Source organism: Gracilinanus agilis, chromosome 4 (assembly GCF_016433145.1).
Source record: "Gracilinanus agilis isolate LMUSP501 chromosome 4, AgileGrace, whole genome shotgun sequence".
Lineage (NCBI taxonomy): Eukaryota > Metazoa > Chordata > Mammalia > Didelphimorphia > Didelphidae > Gracilinanus > Gracilinanus agilis.
This window is the reverse complement of record NC_058133.1, coordinates 166,994,132-167,014,748: the sequence shown is the minus strand read 5'-3', so window position 1 is coordinate 167,014,748 and position 20,617 is coordinate 166,994,132. Positions and strand designations below refer to the sequence as shown.

Sequence of the window (20,617 nt, the reverse complement as noted above, 5' to 3'; positions counted from 1 at the left end):
GGCATTTAATCTCCTTGGTGTTTAGTTTCCTCTTTTTTATGTTGAAGCCCCACTCCAAAACTTTTACGTTTATTCATTCTTGATCAGTTCAAAATGGAAAATTCTCCAGCTCCCATCCCCCTTAGTACTGCTTTCCCCAAGCCCAACAGTTTCTCTAATGGCCGTGCCTAAGCATCAAGTGCCAACCAAATATTGGTTCCTTTGGGGACACCTCTGCTTTAGGGTAAATACTGACAGATTAAAAACAAGGAGCAAGCCATGTGGGTGTATGTCCTGGAAGAAGCTTGGGTATACTTGGCGGGAAGGAGGGGACTGGGGAACGTGGATTAGCTCTAGAATAGTGCTCCTCTCTACAAGGGAAGCAGTTGAGTTTCAGGCTCCCAAAAGGTAGAGTAAAAGGAGATGGAGAGATTCTATGATAGGAAGAATGGGATCAAAAGAGACATATTTCATAGTAGTATAAGGAAGAGGTGCAGATAACTGCTCCAGATTCAGAGTGAAAGCACACTTCTCTATAGGCTGTTTGACCTTGCGCAAGTCCTTGAACTTTTCTTGGCCCATTTCCTTATATGTAAAATGAAGGGTTAGGGTCAGGTATCAAAGGTTTCTTCTAGCTTTCCTATGAATCTAGGTCAGAATAATGGGGAGAGAGGCCTCTCTAGGAGGCTGAAGCAAATGTTACTGAAAGGGAGACTTCTGGGATTAGGTTTAAAAGGAACTTCAGGAAGGGGAGTAGGGTTCAAAGGAATAAAGCAGGATCCTAATTTCAGACTTTTTGTGGTGTGATATTTATACGTCCCTACTTCTTTCAGGGTCTTTGACAATCTGCTTCTTGCTGTCTCAGAGTATGTCCTCATTCATTCTATGCCTGTTTCTGTACGTCTGTCTTCTGACTAATCTAGGATGACACCAACTCACCATCTACACGGAGCCCTCTCCCTAATTTCCTGCTCCTCTTTCCAATTAAGTTGTATTAATCCCGAGTCTGGGACATTTTAACTGAATCAAGAAAATGCAACAAATTCAACAGAGCTTGGAACTTGGGTACTTTTAGGAAGAAGAGTAAAGGAGCAGGAAAATACTCCTCGTCTCACTCAATTTCAATCTCAGATTCTGGGTCCTTAAAATAAACCAGGAGTCAATATTGATGTGTCAGGCATAGTAGGGAAGAAGCAACAGGGGAGGAGTCCTCTCAGGGCCTTATCTCATCCCTCTCAACCCAGCACATGAAACTGACCAGAAACAGGAAGTTCTCCTTAGGACCAAAAATCAAGAAGTGAAAAGAATCAACTCCTCAATAGGAGCAAAGAACAAACCAACAGCAGCCTCGATGAGGTAGGATGGCAGAGAAAGAAGCTGGAATTATGCCTAGACTCTGCACAAATATGTTGCCTGGCCCAGTAGAATATAAGTTCTTTGAGGGCAAAGTTTGTTTCATTCATCCCTGGTGCTTGGTCCCCAGAAGAGATGAAGAAAAGCTTATTGATTTGATTAAACCAAACCCAAAGCAAGGGGAGATGGGCTTACTACAAATGAGCTCCCTAAAGTCTACAGCTCAAATCTGGCTAACCTCTCAGTGTGAACTACAATTCCTAAAAAGGGAGAATCTGCCTTCAAATGGATTATCTTCCAGCCCAGATCTCCCTTTATTTTCATTCTCATTTTCCTGCAGAAAACAAAATCAAGACATGGGGTTCCAGGTCTTTAATTCTGTGTGCTTGGTTTTTTTACAATCAAATCATCAGAAAAGTGCTGGGGCCAAGGTGGGAGGGGTATGTGGCATTTACCAATATACCCCAAGAGAAAATTCAAGATTGGTTTTCCAACCAAACCACAGGGCCCTCAGATATGTCGTACACTTCTGTGATGCATTCCCAACTAGTTGAATGGAGATGGGCTAGTGAGAGGAACCAGGAGAGGTCCCCTCACCAGGGTAGATTATGATGAACAAATATTGTTGCCCAACCTTAACTCCCAAATTTCCTCTGAGACATGGGGTAGTTGGAATTAGCATCTCTAATTGCCTATGATCTTCTCTTAAAAATATAAAACACGTGCAGTCGGCTTTGGTACAAAAAAGAAAAAAAAAACAAACAAAACCCCAAAACATTGTGTTCCCAATGGATTTCCCACCATTACCACTGGTCCCATCCCAATCTCCACTCTAGACCATTCTGGGTTCCTAGAAACCATGGCCCCTCTGCCCCACCCAGAGCTACAATGGAGGTTGGAATGAGCAGCATTAGGGAGTTTGGAGTGGTAGGGATACTTGCCCTCTCCATATCCCTTTTTAAAGGGCAGATTGGCTCTGGTAATTTTGGCCCCCCCACTCAAGTATGAAGGTGAGGGTTAGTCTAGTAACAGAAGGGTTAATCCCTGGTTGGTCTTCCCTCCCTCCCCCCCCCCCCCAGTAGTGTTAAAGGGCCAGATTTTCTGGCCCCTTATGGCTTGGTTCCCTTGTCCCTGGTCCTTTAATTCCCTCCCCTCCCACCCAGCTAATAAACAATAAATAAATAAATCTTTCCAGATGGGGGGATGGAAGGGTCTGAAAAATTGGCATCTGTGGTGCTGCTTATGGATGTTACCAGAAGGCATCTTCCACAGCTTTCTGACCCCCTCAAGCAATCTCACTCTCCCTGAGTTGGGAGGTCTGGGGGTAGGGGGGCAGGAGAAACACAAAAGCCAGCAGTTCTATTAAGTGTCCCCCTCACCTATATAACTTGGATATCCAAAGGCTACTCCCCCAACTTTCCATCTCCAGAAATAGTCATGGAGGGGATAGGAAATGGGGGAAGGGCCCCTTTAACTCTCTGAGGCAATAGGTTCTCCATCTCGACTCTCAGTCTCCTCTGGGATGTCCTGCATTCGGGGGAAATCTACAAAAAGAGAGTGTGACCAATGATCAGGAGCCAGAAAGGAAATACCAACCCTCCAACCTTCCTGCCTCCTGGGAGGCTCTGTGATCAACTAATCACAAATAAAACAGGAAACTTGCCTCCCAGAGTACCCATATCCAATCAGCACCTGACAAAACAGGACGACCAGCCTGCCTCCACCCCCCAGAGATCTTGTGCCTTCAGAAGAATTATAAAAAGCATTGCCGGGCAAGGGGCAGTGAGTGAGCTGAGGCAAAGACCCCACAATGAATCTGAGAAATGAAGGGAGTCCCCAACACTGTCTCCCACGATCTTCATGTCCCAGTGGCCTTCCCTGTCCCCTCCCTTTCAGTCTCACCTCGAGGGCTATGTGGTGGGGTCAAGCGACTACAGCTCTCCTCTTCACTGCCAGTATCAGGATCACTACTATCTTGAAGTCGCTCCTCGGGACTGCCTAGCTCAGGCCCATCTCTGTCCTCAAAGGTCCGATGAATAGAGCGAGTAGACAAGGGCAGATCTAGGCGGTCATGGCCTCGGCATACCTGGGGGACAACCTGATAGGTGGGAAAGAGGGCAAGGAAGTGACCCAAACTGACTGCCTCCTAACTCTGCTTAGGGAATGGGGTGAGTAGAAAGAATCCTGAGACCCGCTCTATGCTCTCCCCCTCTTCTACTTGCCCTTGGCTCATCTGCTCCCCAAACCAAACACCTTTTCAGGAAATGCCTTAGGATTTCTTCCAGGCCTATACTCAATTTCTTTTCACTTTGCTGTGATGGAAGGGATGTCCAGCCCAACCCCCAACTAAGCTAGCATCCTTTTAAAGTTAAGCCCCAGCACACCCAACTCATTTTAGGATCTCCAGTGTCTCAGTATCAGCAGTTTTGTACCAGAGCACACAGAGGGGCTCTGCTCACCTGGGAAGGGGGGGTGAAGCTCAAGTAGAGGGCATCCCCAGCAGGGAGGCTTCGACGCCGGGGGTCCAGAGGTCGGCGGGCCCAGGGCGCCTCAACTGAGAGTGGCTCAGCCTGACCCAGGGCAGCCAGTCGCTTTTTCACCTCTTCGGTCTCCCGCTCCAGCCGGGCCCTGGCCTGTTCGCTTTCCCGAAGCCGAGCCTCTAACCCGCCTGCCTCAGCTGCCCGCTCTTCCCCCTGCCGTCGGCATCGACGGAGCTCCTCTTGGAGCAGGGCGTGTTGTCGCTGCAGCAGGGCCAGCTCTGTGGCTTGCTTCTCTGGAGCCACAGGGGCACCTCCGGCCCTGCCTACATCCCCATCTCGAGAATTGGCCCGGGACAACACTAGCTTCTCCCGTCGCTCGGGGCCCTCAGAAAGCCTTGCCTCCATCAAGGTGTCTTGCTGAGCCACGGCTGCCTGGAGTAGGGTAAGAAGGGTGTATCAGTCACAATGCTCCTTCCCTAATAACCCTGCATGCCAAAGACCCAATGGATCTTTCCTGGGACACCCAGACTGTCAGTTCTTGGAAAATATTTTTGAAGATAATGGGCCTCCTTAATCTCTCACTTCCATGAACTGGGTCTCCATTCTGATGGAGGTCCTCACTCACCTGAAGGCCATGGAGAAGTCCATAAAGGTTGACTAGTCGCTGTAGGGCCTCCTGAGGATTGAAGAATGGGTAGGATAAGAAAGACACATTCAAATTCAGAGTTAAATGAGGGGTGAGGGTGGGGGAACATGTTAGTTGATCCCAGATAGGTGACCTCTCCTACCATCACCCTCAACTAGGCTTCTAATTGCTTCTCTGGTCAGGGACCTCAATTCCCTCAGTACTTTAGTCATCAATCCTATCACTTTATCTACCTATCTTACCTCCTGAGGAGATCTCAACTGGTTCCCATTTCGATCCTGCAGTGAAGGGAAGGATGGAGAGTTAGAGACTCTTCAGGTCTCAGCTCCTTAGCCCTCCAAGGTATTGTCCCTTGGCCCCCAGGGACCCTAGATGAATAGAAGCCAGTTATCTATTCCCCATCCTGGCCAGGTCTGAGAACCAACCCCACTGAGGACTCACCCTCTGACTTGAGTCTGAGTCAGCTCGGCAGAGCTCAATGGAACCGTTAAAGGTCCTTGTTTCACCATCTATTGGAAGAGAAAAAAAAATGGTCCTAAACTCCTGGTATAGTGGATAAAGTTCTGTGTTTGAGAGTCTGTAAAATTTGGGTTCAAACCCTGTATCTGACATGAACTAGCTGTGTGACCATAGACAAGTCACTTCTCTGATGTAAAATATATAACACCTGTAATATCTACCTCACCGATTTTTTTTTTCTTAAACTCTTACCTTCTGTCTTAGAGTGATATTAAGAATTGGTTCCAAGAATTGGGGTTAAGTGACTTGCTCAGGATCACATAACTAAGAAATGTCTAAGGCCATGTTTGAACCCAAGACCTTCTGTTTCCAGGCCTAACACTTTATCCACTAAGCCAACTACTTGTCCCTCACAAATTTCTTAAAGAAGCATGTTCCCCACCCCACCCCTCACCACCATGGAGCCAAGATACCAGCTTAGTAGCATCAAAAGCTGAAACTGCTCTGATAATCCTTCCAAATCCAAAGATGTGATGTGGGCAAAGCACTTAGTACACTTTAAATTACTGTATAGCTCTATAAATGTCTATTACTTATTATAATTTCCTTATATCTCTGTGCCCCAGGACACACATTCCCTACTCCCCCATCTCTTCCCATTTTTTTTCTTTACTCCTCCCATTTTCCCATTTAGGTCATGATCTTCTAGTCTTACCAACTTCCCCTTTAAGCCCTCAATCCCCCCTAAGATCTGGGCACTTACTAGTAGTGACCCCAGGACTGGTGTTGCCACTGCTGTCAGGCTCTAGAGACAGGCCTAATTCCCGTGGGATCAGGGGCAAATCTAGCCCAGGCCCAACTAGCAGGTCCTTCAGACCCTCCACTGCAGGGAAGAAAGAAAAGAGAAAGTCAGGTAGACACAGCACTGTGTACTGAATAAAAAGGAACTGATTCTAATGTCTAAGCATTGACTATCAAAAGGAAGGTCAGATATATGAAGAGGCACGCAGTGAGATAGGGATGAGGGAGGGGGAAGACAAGGACCATCCCAGGCATATCGGAGACAGGATTAAGTATGGTGTACTCATTCAGGAGGTGGCATGCCTCTATGTGCTTCCTTCTATATCTATGTGCGCACATCTGAGGTTTGGAGTATATCTCTGTCGGTCTATCCCTGAGGGCTCTCTTACCTTCACGGATAGCATCCTGCAACAATCTCTCCCCACGAGGGGATTCCAGGGATTCAGAACGGAATAGGCCACGAGGCAAGGTAGGCAGTGGCCCTCCACCCCCTCCATCTTCTTCTGCCTGGAACTGGGTCATCTCAGCAAAGAGTCCCACCTTCTCCTGCAGAAGCTCCACCAGTGCCCTGTCCTTTTGCTGCAGTTCCACTGAAGGAGGACAAGCAAAGCAAGAAATAAAGGGCAAGAAGGGTGAGAAGAACCACATCAAAAGGCTCAAGGATGAGCAGAAATCAGGGACAGAGTGGAGACATAGGAAAAGATGCTAGATAATTGGAAAAAGAGTGAACAAATAATAGTATCTAAATGTAATGGAATATGATAGCACGCTAAGAAAAGATGAAGGATTCAGAAAAAATGGCGAGACTTGTATAAAATGATACAGAATGAAATTAGCAGAATCAGGAAAATGATTTTGAAAGTCAAGAATGCTGGTCAGTGGCAATGACCTCTTGGTAAAGAGCTGATGGGCCAGAGGTGCAGAGGAGATGGCCAATGTCTGGATTTGCTTTGTTTTGCTAAACTTGTTACAAGGGGGGGGGGGCCTGCTATTTGTGAGGAAGAGACTTGGATAGTGAATGTGATGGGAAAAAAAAAGGAAGAAAAGTTGCTTGAGTGGCAACAACCAAGGTTGTGGAGTAAGGAGGGCATGATGATTACTTTTGATCCGTCGAAGGTAGGCCTCGTCTTCTGTTTCAATCAGGGGGAAGTCCTCTCTGGATGGGCATCTATGATGGAAACCAGGCAAGTCAGAGACAAGGCAAGAAAGGGCTTAGAGACCAAAGGTTAAGGTATGCCTATGCCCCTGCCTTCACCTAAGCTTTCATGCCTACTGATTCCCCTCCCCAGAATACTGCCCACTTAAATCATGCTCAACTTTGGTTTTACATTTCCCTCTTCTAAGAAGTCTTTATGGATCAACCAACTCCATGGTCTTATTCACTTAGCCAGTCTGTTTTACAAAAGAGAGAGGTGAATTTGCTCTGGGCTCTAAACAGTTTCCCCAAATCTATAACATGTCACACACAATCAATATTACTGACTGTCATACATGGAGAGGCAGAGACATGGGCATTCCCTTGAATACTCACACACGCACACTCTGCTGGATGACCCGGATCCATGTGTTTCGATCCTCTCTGGAGGCTGTGTGGACCTCATACATCTCAGGGGGAGCAGCACTAATCAAAAACATCCCCTTCTCCTGGTTAGCAATGTCCCGAACAATTAGGTTCTGCAGTGAGATTATTGCTGGCTTATCCTGACAAGAGAAGTTGAAGGAAAAGAGGAGTAAGCTGAAGAGCCCTAGCATCTCATGCTTCCAATAGGAACTTTGTCTCTTGAAAGTACTTAGAGATCTGTCAGTGCTGACTGGGTAAGTCTGGCATTTTGCCAATTTAGAGGAAAAACTGGATTTTAGAACCTCTAGGATTCTAGGGTTTTTTGGGGTGCCTGCCTACCCGAGAGGCAGAAGAGGAGGGGAATGGTCTTACCAAGGCAGGAAATATATACTTCTGGTCCTTCTCCTGAAGGAACACTAGCACATCTGTCATCAGCAGCATCAGTACATCTGAAGGAGAGGTGACATCGGTCAGCAATGGATGAAGTAGAAACTTGATTTTCCTCTTCCTCCATCTCTCCCCCAGGACCAAGTCTGCCTCACTAGGTAATATTAGTTCCTAATTCCTCTCTCCTTCCCCCTGATCCTCTGCCTTTCCTCTTAAATTCCTCCAACATAAGGAGGTGACTCTGTGGAATTCCAGATTCACCTTGGGTTGGAACAGGACTTGGAAGTATCAATACGTTTCCATCCATGCTTCTGGATAGTACGATAGATGACCCATCAGATATAAACATCTCCTGCCCAAGGTTTCCATTCCTTTTTAGTCTGCAGTCCCTCTACTTCCCAACTCAGTCAAGTCCGTTTTGATACCTAACCTAAATCCCTCCTACTGCAGCATATGCTTACACCCTCTCGTTTTCTAGTCAGTGGAAGAGAACAGCAGGTCCCTCTCTGCTGCAAAATTAACCTTCACAGACCCAAAGATCCTTACCAAATCTTAGTTTGCTGCCATCACCCCCAATCACAGATTGATCTTCTTCAGGTTAAACAATCCCATCTTTCTTCAGCTCCACAGTACCCTTCCTCCCCAGTCTTTCTAGGTCCCTACCCTAGAGGCCTTCTCCTTCTATCCCCCTGACTCTGTGTGGGACTCTTAAGCCTGAGCAGGAGACTTCTATAACATGGAGAAGGTGGCTCTGGAGGGAGAGATATTGTCTTCCCTTTTGCCCTTAGGGACCTTACAGTCCTTTTGGGCATGGCAGGGAGATGGGGAGGTGTTTTGTCAAATACTTCAGAAAATAAAGCTCTCCAGCCTTGCTATTTTTAACCTCCATGGTTTATATTCTTAGCTGCTGCGTGGGAGGGATGGGAGAGAGGGGAGTGGAAGGAAGGAGGAGGTTAGTAAAGACTGACAAGATCCAAGTCAGAAGCCTGGAAGTTTTATAAAGGGAGTACAAAAGTCCAGTTTAGCCCTGGTTTTAAAGCCAATTCACACACCAGTGAGAATCTGTTCCCAGGGCAGACCAATTCAGAGAGGAGGGAGAGTGGGAAAACTTGCCCTTATTTCCCCCATTCCTATCTCACCTCTGCCCTCCTCCAGAAATCTTTCTGCAGGAACTTTTCAGTTCTCTCTCAGTGCCCTAGGAACATTGTCTCTCTCTGCCCCCCAAGCCCTAAGTACTGCCGCTGAAGCACATGCATTACACTGGCCTCTGTAGGGGAAGAATGTGCTCTTGGAGGGAAGTTTATCTTTCAGCTAACAATGGGAAGGAGGGCCATAAACTGAGGTGACTGACAAAGACTATCTCTCTTCCTCTAAGGTTATCTTCAGGATAGGATATGAGCTACCTCATTCCCTGACTGTGTCAGGCCATTGGCCATGGGGTCAGGAAGAACTGACCTTTGAAGCGCCCTGTGGCTGTTTTCCAGAGCAGGCAACCATCATGTAGCAGCTTTCGACGTAGAAGCTCTTCTCGGATAAAGGGCCCCTTGCCGGGCACTGGGGCCTGGGCACGAGAATCTGTGCGTCCATAGATCTCCTGCAGGCGAGCTCCCTTCTCCAGCTCATGTACCTCTTGGTCTACTGCTGACAGCAGCTCCTTCACCAGCCCCAAGGCTGTTGTCAGGTCTCGATGTTCCTCTTCATTGCCTGGGGGACAGCCAGGGTAGTTGGGGGTGAAGAGGTCATCTCCATCCTAGCCACCCTCACTCTATCTAACCTGGCTCCCCTCTCAGAGGCTGTCTCTAGTCCTATCAGCTTCCTGGCCCAATCCTCAGGCCATCCTCCTCACCACGGGAATGCAGCAGGATCCGGTCGATGAGTACAGGGTACTTGGTGATACGCTGTGTCACCAACAAGATGCATTCCTGCACCCCATGCCGTCGAAGCACCGTGGAACGGGTCACCTTCTGCAGGATCAGGGTTGGATCAGAAGAAGCAAGATCAGATGGGGAGGAATTCCCTGGGTGGGGTATGATGGGGCAGAACAGAGAGGGTAGGGCCAAGGATGGTGAGGTCCAAGAGGGTCAGTGGAGATTCTAGTTCCAAAGACTTTAATTTTCCACACAAGATAGAGACTGGGGATGAAGAAAGTCCTTGGAGTTAAGGACCAAATGGACTTTTAGGGAGAGGTCATGGCAAAGTCTTACTTACTCTGATGAATTGCTGAAAGCGCTTATCTCGAGCATAGAGTTCCTTGTAGAGTTTGAGTGCCTTGGTATGGCGGCTACAGAACTCAGAATAGGCCTTACGCATCTGCTCTGCGCTGGAGCCTGAGAACTAGAGGCCAAGAGACAAGTTAACATACCTGAAGACAAGATTAACAAAACTGAGGCCCAGCCTATGTGCAGCCTTCTGCTTCTCAAGGAAGTCTTTGCTTTCCCCAATTCCTCTCTTCTCCTGCAATCCCTGAGGTTGCAGAAAAAAAACCCACCACCCACATCCTCCAGCAGGCCCTCTTTCCTCTCCTCACCTGGCTAATCAGCAGGTCCCCCAGCCGGTGGATAACAAAATTTCGGGTACTGCCTGGGCAAAGAGCTTGGCGTCGACGTTCCAGCAGTTGGCTGAGGAAGCGGGTGTGGATGTCGCTGAGCTCATCCACACAAGGAAAAAGGCCTTGTACGAGGGCTGGCTCCAGCTGTAGCTCCTCCAGCAGCCCCGTTCGGAACAGCCGGGTCATGATCTTCAATGTCCTCACGTGGTGCAGCTCTGTCTGGATCAGCTCTGGGTGAGGTGGGTCAAAGTGTCGGTCAAGGAACGAGGGGACAGGCTGACTCGCCATATGCTATTTTGTATTACTGTTTCAGGCCATAATATTAATGATAATGATGATGAGGATGATATTTACAAAATGGTTTTAGGTTTACAAAGTGCTTTATATCCATTTCTCATATGATTCTCACAACAGCCTCTTAATGTAGAAATTAGTGTTATTTCCATTTCACAGAGGAGGAAACAGACTTGGGTTTAAGGAACTTGGCCAGGGTCTCCCAGTTAATAAGTGTCTAAAAGCAGGACTTCAGCCTAGGTCTTCCTGACTCTTAGCCCAGCTCTTCCATTCACTATTCCATGACGCTTTTAGCTATAAGGCAGAAGAGACACAAGATCATCTAGTCTAACCCCCTACAAATAAGAAAACGGAGGCCACAGAGGTTAAGTGCCTTGCCCAAAGTCACACAGATGGCTTATCTCCCTACTTTATAAAGTCCTTCAGGGACAATCTGAATTCCCTACAGTTCTAAGCACAGTCCTAGACCCAAAACCAGCTCCTCAAAGAGTTAGTGGTTACCTGAGTTGAAATGAAAAGCTAAAGAGAGACTACAAAGGCTTCCAAAAGTGAGCCAAAGAGTCAGGGATAGGGCCCTACCCAGAAACCAACGGGGCACTGAGGAAATGACTCAGAGGCCAATGAGTCAGCAAGTAGAGGGGTCTCTGAGAAATCTGAGAAAGGGATTCAATAGGGCCTGAGAAAGGAAGAGGGAAAGAATGGAATATGGGAGTCACTGGTCTTGAAAGCACAAGGGACCTGAAGTTCCACCGTGGCCTGGGGCCCCTGCTTACCATAGATGACATCTTGGCGCTTCATCACCTCTTTTTTGTGTTGCTGTAGAAAGCTACTGTCTACTGCCAGACTCCAGGAATCTGCTGCAAAGTCCTTCTCATCTGTCTCAAAGTCACTCATGAGCTCATTGTAAATCACCTCTGCACCTGGGGGAAGGGGTGACGGTGCAGCCTCAGAGCAATGCTGTCTTCCCCTGGAGCCCAGGTTCCTGTCTTCTTAGGCCCTGGGCCGTCCCAGGCAGAACCTCCTCCCTCCAAGGCTTTTGCCTGTTTCCATTCCTTACCCTCATCTATGAGAGACTCCACAGATAGCGTTCTGTTTCGCATGTTGAGGGAGTCTGTAGACTGAGAAAGAATCCTTCGAAGGCCCAAGGGGGACTCATCATTGAAGTGCCTAAGGGGAAAATGTGTGTTCGGGTGTCAGCAGTAGGGAACCCAGGCAGAACTACCTGGAAGCCCCTACTCTAAGTTTATCTCTTAACTCCCAAGTCATGCTTCTCATCTTCCTAACTAAACAAAGAAGACAAGGAGTGCTTCCCCCACTTGTCTGGACAAATATTCCTTTCTCCCCAGCAAAAAAAACCAACAGCTTACCCAGCAATGTTGGTAGTGGAGACGCTCTTAGACAGGGAAAGGGAGGATCGGCCTCTTCGAGAGCCAAGCAGGGACTGGCGAAAGCTGTCGGAGGGGTAGATAGCAGAGCTAGGGCGCTCTCGGATGGTGGCTGTGGGAATAAGGAAGTGGGGAAAACCCAGCTTGGGTAGTAAGGAAGGTAAGAGACCAATGGGTCTCTTCTTTGGCTATGGCATTTAGTACTTTTTTTAGAATTAGATATCCCTACTTCACCACACATATCCCAGACAAGGTAGGGTATAGGTTACTTGCCCTCCCCAAGCCTCTCTCTTAACACTTATTTGGACCCTAGTGCCCCAGCCCTCCACCCTATCCAGGAAGAACCCAAGAGTCGACCCCCTCTAGTTCTATGGCTATGAAGAAGGAAGGGAATGGCCTAAAGGTGGCAGCAGAGCCCAGCATCTAGACAGCCATATGGGGAGTGGGGCGTGGGTTGTACTTACTCTTGCTCCGAAGGGAGACTGACTGCAAAGCAGTACTGTTCTTGAGCAGGGCAGCCTTCTGTTGCTTTAGGGCAGCAGGGCAAATAGAGAACATCATTACCCAACAAGTTTAGAGCTACTTAACTGGCCAGCAAAGGGCCTGCCTCCCTTGAGTAAGCCTGGTATAGGAGAGCACCACCCAGAGAAATTGCTAAGTTCCCAGCAGATAAACAAGGGCAATGGGGACTCTGGGGGTGACTGGGCAGCCCTTCAACACCCTCTCTGGATTGTTCCAGGTAGACTAGACTGGAAAAGGATTTTGGAGGCAACACCAACCCAGCTCGATGCCCATATGGGCCTGGCCTTCTCAATTTCTGGAACCTGCTCTACACTCTTCTGGGCTTGATCCCTGCCTTCTCACCTTCTGCTTGACCTTGGTGCAGTTGGCAAGAGCGTCTTTACATCGGTTATGGATGGTCACGTTGCAAGCTGGGAGGATAGGAGAATGAGGTTGAAAGGAGGGGACAGACACATACATATCACTATATCTCACCACCCACAAAAGGGCGATCTCATCATTGTCTCTCATCCCTAGTTCTTCATATACTATCCCTTCAACCCAATAGCATCTCAGCTTCCTGTTCCATCATTTACCTCATAGGTATCCCTCTCCCTTGTAGACTAAGGGTGGAAGAGAACAGTAACCAAGTTCAAGAGTGAGGACTAGTAAAGTGGAAGATGAGGAGTGCCCTCATCTGCTCTTATGCCCTACGTGGTTTCTTCTAGTCAATCCCTCAGCAATAGGAAATAAATGGAGAAGGGAACAAGTCCTGGGGGCCACAGAACCAGAGAGAATTGACTATGCAATAAAGAAAAGGGAAAAACCTTAGCTCAAAGATGCTTGGGGAAAAAAGAGGGAAGGGAGCAACCACTGCTGGGTACCAGAGTTAGCCCAGGGTAGATACACAGCACAAAGCTCCCTGGAAGAGAAGGAATTCAGAGTAATGGTTGTTGCAAAGGCAGTGAACTGGCATCAACATGGAACATGACCACAGATGCTTTCTTTAGGCCTAAGTAGCTCAGAGATTATGCTAGGGAAGAATGCAGAACTCAAAAGACCTTGAAGGCAGACTGAGGCCCCAAATTTGGTCTTGATTCAACTCTGGCCTGTCTCAGTTCCTTCCTAAGAACTCAGCAATATCTGCTCTCCCAGGACTTAGTAGACTCTCAAAAGGGGTCTCTCACTTGTCAGGAAGTATTTCTGAAGTAGGGAAGGCCCAGGTGAATGGCAGGCAGGAGGACATATCTATGGCACTGAAGTAGGGATAGTCTAAAAAGCTAAAGCTAAGAATGAGACAGGCCAGCCCTCTCCTTCTCCATCATATACCCCGCCCCCTCCAGCTTCCCCTTCCCCACCCCAACCCCACTGCATCAACACCGGAAATTCTGCTAACTCCTTCAGACAATACCCAGAACCCTGTTCACTTCCACAAATACAAGGCAAACAGGGTGGGGCCAGGGGGTGGTGGGGAAAATAGGTGCTGGGGTAGTTTTATCCCCTCCAGAGATCCTTCCTCCAACCCCCATCCCTTGGTGTCTCTGGATCGAACCTCCGCATTCTACCTGTTCCCAAAATAGCACCACCCGCCTCCCTCTGTTCCCGTGGTAACAGGCTTCCGGATTGGGAATTTTCTCAGGATCTCTGGAGGGATCTAGATTGGGGATCCCTTCTTACCTCCATAGCCCTCTACCAACCCCCACCTGAAATAGGAAAGAGGTCAGGGAAGTACCATAAATTCTCCTTGTAGCATCCCTTCCCCAAGCTCTATTGGCATTTGAGATTTAGGGTTGAAGCTCCCCAGCATTGCCAGATTGAAAAAACCAAACAAACCCTATTCAGTGCATTTCCAGCCCTAATCAAAACCATTCTTCTGGCTACCCATTTTTTGGGGGGGAAGGGGGAAAGGGAACCTGGGAAGCAAGGCTAAGTGACTTTCCTCTTAAGGTCTTCCTAGGGGTTCCATAATCTTATCCCAAATCATTAGAATTTTATCTACTCTAAGGTTTAGGTGGAGGTCAGAAGCTCACACCACAAACCTGATGTGACTTCCCTTTTTCACTCTAGAGCTAACTAGAATTTGGGGAAACTTGGAACCTATAATCCCATTCTTTTTTCTAGACAAAGATCTCAAGCCCAGTTCTCAGTTTACATGAATAGGAAGGGGCAAATGGATCCCAGAGTCCTGACTCCTCATCCTGCCCAAAAGGATGGACAGGGCCAGCTGCAAAGTTGGCAGCTTTTTAGTTGTCCCACTCCCTATTGCCCCACATTCCTTCTCTTTCTTCATCCTATTGCCCCCACCCTTCCAGTTGTTTTTGGGACAGATGTTTCAGAATTGAGAATCCAAGAGAAAGACAGAAAATCACTGCAGGAGATGCCAGAAGAACAGCTGCAGGGGAGATATCCTACCACATGTCATCTTTTCTTTCGCCATCTCCTCCGGCATCCTCTTCTGACATATTCCCACGGCTACCCACTCCTCAGAATAAGAGGGCAACAACAAGACAGAAGCACCTGACCCCAACACTTGGAGTTTATAGATGCAGGGAATCTTTAAGGTTGAAAGAAGCAAAGGAGGGACAAAGGCATAAGGGCCAGATAAGAACAAGCTGGTAGCAAACCTCAGGGTCCTGGCAACTTACTTGGGCAGATAAGAGCTTCCTTGGCTGTGATGCTTTTGTTACAAGCATAGCACATCGTCATGCCTGATACAGAGATGGTCGTGAAAAGGTGCCCATTAGTATAGCGGGCATCCTTGGCTTCTTTCATCTTCTCTTTTTCCCGGTTCTGCAAGGAAGATGGAAAAGATAGAATCAAGCTAGAAAAGATCTGGGGCAGAATACAGAGGGTCTAGAGATAGGTTCAGTTATTAGTGACCAGAAGGTCCTGCCTAGGGACTACCAGAAAGATAATAATTGCTAAAAGTATAGATGCTAAAGAAATAGCTAGCTGCTCAGAAGGGCCCTCCATTTATTTTCCAATCATCAGTGACTTGATCCCCAAAGAGTCATCTAGGGCTCCCTTACCCACCTGGCCCCGACGGCTTGGCTGCCTCCGATTGCCACTCATCTTTCCTGCTTTGATCTTCAAAATTCTCACCCACAATACCCCCTCACCCCCCAAGGCCTGGGCTCTCCTTGTCCCCTTGAGCTTCTGTGTTCCCTCTGCCGGGAGAAGATGCGCAGAGAGGAGGGAAGTGCAGGCAAGGCAGAGGATGCCAGCTCACCAACTCTGGGAGTTAGCTCCTCTTATAACCATGACAACCAGTGTCAGAGCCGCCGTCACTGTGGCAGCCACAGCAGGGGGAGCAAGGAGATTCCCCAGATCAGATAGGGTGGGGGTGGGAATCCCACCCCCAAAACCAAGAGTCAGAATCTCTAGCTTTGACCTTACCCTAGTAGAGCTAGATGTTCTCCTTCATCCTCACCCTAAACAAACAGAGATTTTTCCTGGGGATGGGGTCACTATATCTATGCCCCTATCTTAGGCAAAATGAACATTTTTTGTTTTTGTTTTTTTTTCCAGACTGAACCAATTTGGATACCCTTTTCCTCCTAGATTGTTAGGAAAGGAAATTGTGAAGTCTCCCTTGCTTCTCTCAGAAAATCTTTCCTGGATTCTAACTTTCATTCCTTTTACCAAATTAACCTTTTCCTTTTCACTCTTTGAGATACTCTAGGAGGAAACCCTTTCTTAATTTCTCTTAGTTTCTCAAAGTCCTGAAATTCCTCTTTGCTCTCTGACCTAAATCCTTTCTCCACTATAATATTAGTTCTAACTCTATGGATATAAAAGAAAATACAATCTCTTCCTACATACATACATACCAACCTGAGAAATGTATCAAGTCTCAGATGCTAAATATGCTTAGCCTTATTTCTTACATTTCTACAGAGATTAAAAGTTTATAAAGAAATTTCATTCCCCTTACCTTGTGAGATAGGTATCATAGACATTATCTCCATTTTAAAGATGACAAAACTAAGGTTCAGAGAAAAGGAATTTGCCCAAGGCTAAGATGAAATTCAAATGCTAACTCAAATCTCTCCTGATTCCAGAAGGGTTATTCCACTATGGTATACTGTCTTATCCATTTTCCAAACCCCTAAATTCAGACAATATCCTAGTTCAGAGGCACAATCCTCTGAACTCTCTTCTAATCAGTCTGCAACACCTTAAGCCTCTGAAAGAGCCAGTGAAGATGAGATGAGAGTATCATTATCCCTAGAAACTTTAGGGCCCTCCTACATGGCTCCTGAATCTGATCCCTGGATCTTTCCTTTAGACCTGAAGGAAAAGGCAAAGGGAAATAAAAAATGCCAGTCCCTGGAGAGGCCCTTTGATGGAGAAGAAAAACACAGACTGGATTTGAGGGTAGGAGAAACCTGAATTTGGCCTTCACTTCTGACATTTATGAACTATGAGCTCACTGGCCAAGATATATGACATCACTGAGCCTCTTTGCTCATCTGTAAGATGGGTATGTAATATATCTATACATATGATGGTCAAACTCTAAAGTGTTATAAAAATGTTAGCTCTTCTTTTTCTCTCAACCCGCAAAACAAGAGATGTTAGAACAGAAGGCTTGAGATACAGTCCTGAGTTTCCTTACTTATAGATATGCTTCTATCACTTCTCAACTCAATTACCTCTGATGGCTACCTGCCTACCCAGGCAAGTCCAAACTTCTTGGTACTTGATCTGGCAATCAAGATCCTCTGCTATCCCTTTCCAGCACCCATCAATATAGAAAGCACTCCAGGGATGTTACTTCTTTTATTCCTTATAACTACCATTTGGAACTAGGTTCTTGGTTTCTGGTATTCCCCTTTTTATTCTGATTTTTTTTTCAAACGAAAGCATCTGAGACTCACAGAGGTTAAGTCACTCACCCACTGTCCTAGAGCAAGTAACAGCTGGAGGTAATATTCAAACCAAGGCCTCTCCCAGTTCTAAATTCAACACTCCACAAAACCATGTTCTCCTTTAAGCACTCTATACTCTGGCCAAACTAAATGAGTCTTTCTCCTAAACCTCAACCTTCCTCATCTCCTGTACTTCTGACCATATAGTTTCTTATGACTAAAATGTTCTCCCTGCCTTCTCTACTCAGTGAATTCCTAACAGTCCTTTAAAGCCTAACTCAAATGTGGCCCCCCCCTCCCTATTAAGGTTTCCTTAAAATCCCTTGTAAAAGTTAATTTTTCCATGGGATTTTGAATTTGGACCTGGTCTGATCCTTTTATTTTACAGACAAGGAAAACAGAACCAAAAAGGTTACTGGAGGGATTAAGTGCAAAGCTGGGAATCAAATCCAGATTTTCTGAATCTTTCTTTGAGGAAAACAAACAAAGAAACAAACAATGGGGGCAGCGGGGTGGCTCTATGGAATGAGAGTCAGGCATAGGGATGGGAGGTCCTGGATTAAAATCTGGCCTCAGACACTTCCTAGCTGTGTGACCCTGGCAAAGTCACTTAACCCCCATTGCCTAGCCCTTACCACTCTTCTGCCTTAGAATCAATACATAGTATACATAGTATTGATTCTAAGATGGAAGGTAAAAGGTTTAAAAAACAAAAACAAAACCCTTACTCTCTGTCTTAGAACTGATATTAAGTATCAGTTCCAAGACACAATATTGGTAAGGGGTAGGCAATGGGGGTTAAGTGACTTGCCCAGGGTCACACAGCTAGGAAATGTCTGAGGCCAGATTTGAACCCAGGTTCTCTGGACTCTAGGATTGGCTCTCAATGCAACTGAGCTACCTAGCTACTGCTATGCTTTCTATTAATGCAATGCTGCCTTCTTCCTAAAACCTCACAAATCATTTTCATATTTTCCTAATGTACTTCATATGTATTATTGTGGGAAACAGTAATCTTTGTATCTTATCCTCTTATTAGACTGTAAGATCCATGAAGGCCATCTACACCTTATACTAAATAGTGTGACTCTCACTAAAATAACCAAAAATCACCCTCCCTATTCTCACCTCAACCCCCCCCCCATTATATTCCATGTTAGAAAGCCTAGGGGAAAAGGCACTTTATCACATGACTGGGTATAAACTTTTTGGACAGTACTATTTCCACACAGAATGAGTCACAAAACTGATCCTACCCTTTGACAGTTAAGACTTTATTTTTAAAAAATACCATGTAAAGAAAAAAAGAGAACCTGTTTTGAACTTTTTATCTTCCCTTGAGCCTAGTAGAGCTCCATGCCCAATAACATTAGATGAACGTCAGGTATAATTATTGACTCAGATTCTGGGAATCTTATTTAGAGAGACTGTGTAGTCCTGGTTCTCAGTCTGAAATCACCATAGCACAGAGAGAATTAAGTGGGGAAAAGGTTGTCATGGCGCCTGGGGTCAAAAAGGGGAAGTAATGGAAGGCTGAGTCAGAAGCAGGGGCAGTACACAAGGGTATAGGACCTGGATGTGGGGTATCCCAGAACTATATCTCCCCTTCCTTGTGCATAGTTGGTCAGAAATAAGCAAAGTCGGCAGTCCCTGATATCCTGGCCACTTTTTGCCTTTTTCCCAAACCTCCATCTCTTTCTGCTCTGTTTTTTTCATCCCTTTCATCTCGTATCTTCCCCTCTTCTTTTCCAGTTCTTTTCCTCTGCCTCCTCAGTTATTTTTACCTTTTGTTTGGTTTTTTTCCATTTTACCCACCCTCTGGCCCTCCCCACACCATAATCCTCATCTATTATATCCTTTCCTTTGCTTCCAAGCAGATCAATTTCTATCTATACCACTACTTTCAGGAAAGCAGCAAATCTACCTTCCACTCCTCCATTCTGAAACCTTCTATCTCACTCCATCCCATCTGAAAATCCTTCTTCTGCAGTGTAACATCCCTCCATCTTGGTCTGGCAGCATCTCTTCTAATATTACAGGTTCTCCCCAATAACCTTTCAAACCCTTAAGGATTCCCCACACCCAAATCCTTCCTTACCTTTTCTTTACCCTCCCATACCTAGATCAAAGTTGGCTATATAGCTCTGTCACCCTAACAGCATGGTACCCCAGATCTTGCCCTTATGCCCTGGCATCTCTCTTCCTTTTTCATATTCCTGCCTTAAATCTCAATTTCTCTAACTCTCAACTCTATCTTTGGACCTCCAATAATTTCATTTTCCCAGAGAGCTCTCTTGCCTTCTAAATTCCAAATCTAGGAGGCAAGAATCCATGGAATTGGGGGAAGGATAAGGACAAAATTAGGGAAACCAGAGACTTTGGTTGGGGACATAGGATAGATCTCCTCTTTCCTCAAATATCTACGCCCCCTAACTGAGTCCACTGGCATCTAAGATCCTGCCTACCTCAAGCTCCAGGAACTTACCCTCTCCTGAAGTGAACCCCTTTCTGGTCCGGTAAATAGTGGGCAGCAACAACAGCACATATCAGCTTGGGTGCTGCCAAGAAGGGAGCTGGCCCCTGGCACTGCCTAGTGCTATTGTAGGAGGTAATTTGTGCCCGCCCCAGGGTTCTGGGTTGGAAGGGATGAACCAGACTGCCAAAAGAGCTACTCAAGGGTAAGCTAGATAGTTTTATTTTTATTTTTACAAAGCTCTTCTGGTATTATCACTCCTTCAATAAGATAGGACCTCCTCCAACCCACTTCCTTCTCCTCCAAGACCTCCAGGGAAGGGGACTCTTATTCTCTAATCCAGGGTTTCCCAGATCCAATCATCAGAAAACCTTTTATGTTAATTTCCTTTTTTCTTAATGCAACTTAGTCCTTTCTGCCTAGTCTGTTCCCTGTGGAGTTAAAGATACATTAGGGTCTCTCCCCCTCATTTCTGATTTTACTCCCCAAGGTGCCCTTCTTGTTGCCTTCATTTCTGTTGCTGTATTGCTGGCCCCTTGGAGATCATAAGATCATAAATTTAAAGCAGAAAGAGATTTATAAGCCATCTAGGTCCCACTCTCCCCCCCCCTTGCACAGGGAAGCCTTTATTTCACCCTACAAAACATGTATTAAATATGATATAAAGGACTTACAGTAGTCCATAGAGCAACAGAATTCTCTCCAGTGAGGTCTTACCTTTCAGAACCTATATGAGCCCCCAGATGCCCAACAGCACCCTGTGCACTAGGACTCCCGTTGGCAGGAAACCAATTTGGTTTGTTAGGGAAAAAAAGCTCCTGACATTCTGGTGAGTCCCACCTTCCTACCTAAGACCATACTTCCTAGCTTCCCCCCCCC

At 46.5% G+C, this 20,617-nt stretch overlaps 1 protein-coding gene across 2 annotated transcripts in view; it reads right to left on the bottom strand.

Moving 5' to 3' along the window:
• Positions 1–2,451: 2,451 nt before the first annotated feature.
• Positions 2,452–20,617, bottom strand: part of ARHGEF2 (Rho/Rac guanine nucleotide exchange factor 2) — a 36,747-nt gene continuing 18,581 nt past the window's right edge. The window contains exons 4-24 of one of the 2 annotated variants that reach the window (XM_044677196.1): positions 15,040–15,184; positions 12,758–12,825; positions 12,358–12,421; positions 11,876–12,005; positions 11,566–11,675; positions 11,282–11,422; positions 10,194–10,444; positions 9,875–10,000; positions 9,513–9,630; positions 9,122–9,370; positions 7,652–7,728; positions 7,250–7,419; positions 6,819–6,886; positions 6,108–6,308; positions 5,681–5,800; positions 4,900–4,967; positions 4,701–4,736; positions 4,438–4,488; positions 3,792–4,244; positions 3,235–3,418; positions 2,452–2,876 (exon numbers count right to left, since the gene is read on the bottom strand). In XM_044677196.1, coding sequence (XP_044533131.1) covers positions 2,803–2,876; positions 3,235–3,418; positions 3,792–4,244; positions 4,438–4,488; positions 4,701–4,736; positions 4,900–4,967; positions 5,681–5,800; positions 6,108–6,308; positions 6,819–6,886; positions 7,250–7,419; positions 7,652–7,728; positions 9,122–9,370; positions 9,513–9,630; positions 9,875–10,000; positions 10,194–10,444; positions 11,282–11,422; positions 11,566–11,675; positions 11,876–12,005; positions 12,358–12,421; positions 12,758–12,825; positions 15,040–15,184 — 2,904 coding nt within the window. In that variant the 3' untranslated portion in view covers positions 2,452–2,802. Of the gene's footprint in view, positions 2,877–3,234; positions 3,419–3,791; positions 4,245–4,437; positions 4,489–4,700; positions 4,737–4,899; positions 4,968–5,680; positions 5,801–6,107; positions 6,309–6,818; positions 6,887–7,249; positions 7,420–7,651; positions 7,729–9,121; positions 9,371–9,512; positions 9,631–9,874; positions 10,001–10,193; positions 10,445–11,281; positions 11,429–11,565; positions 11,676–11,875; positions 12,006–12,357; positions 12,422–12,757; positions 12,826–15,039; positions 15,185–20,617 lie in introns of those variants that run through there. The other variant, XM_044677195.1, reaches the window with a different exon arrangement.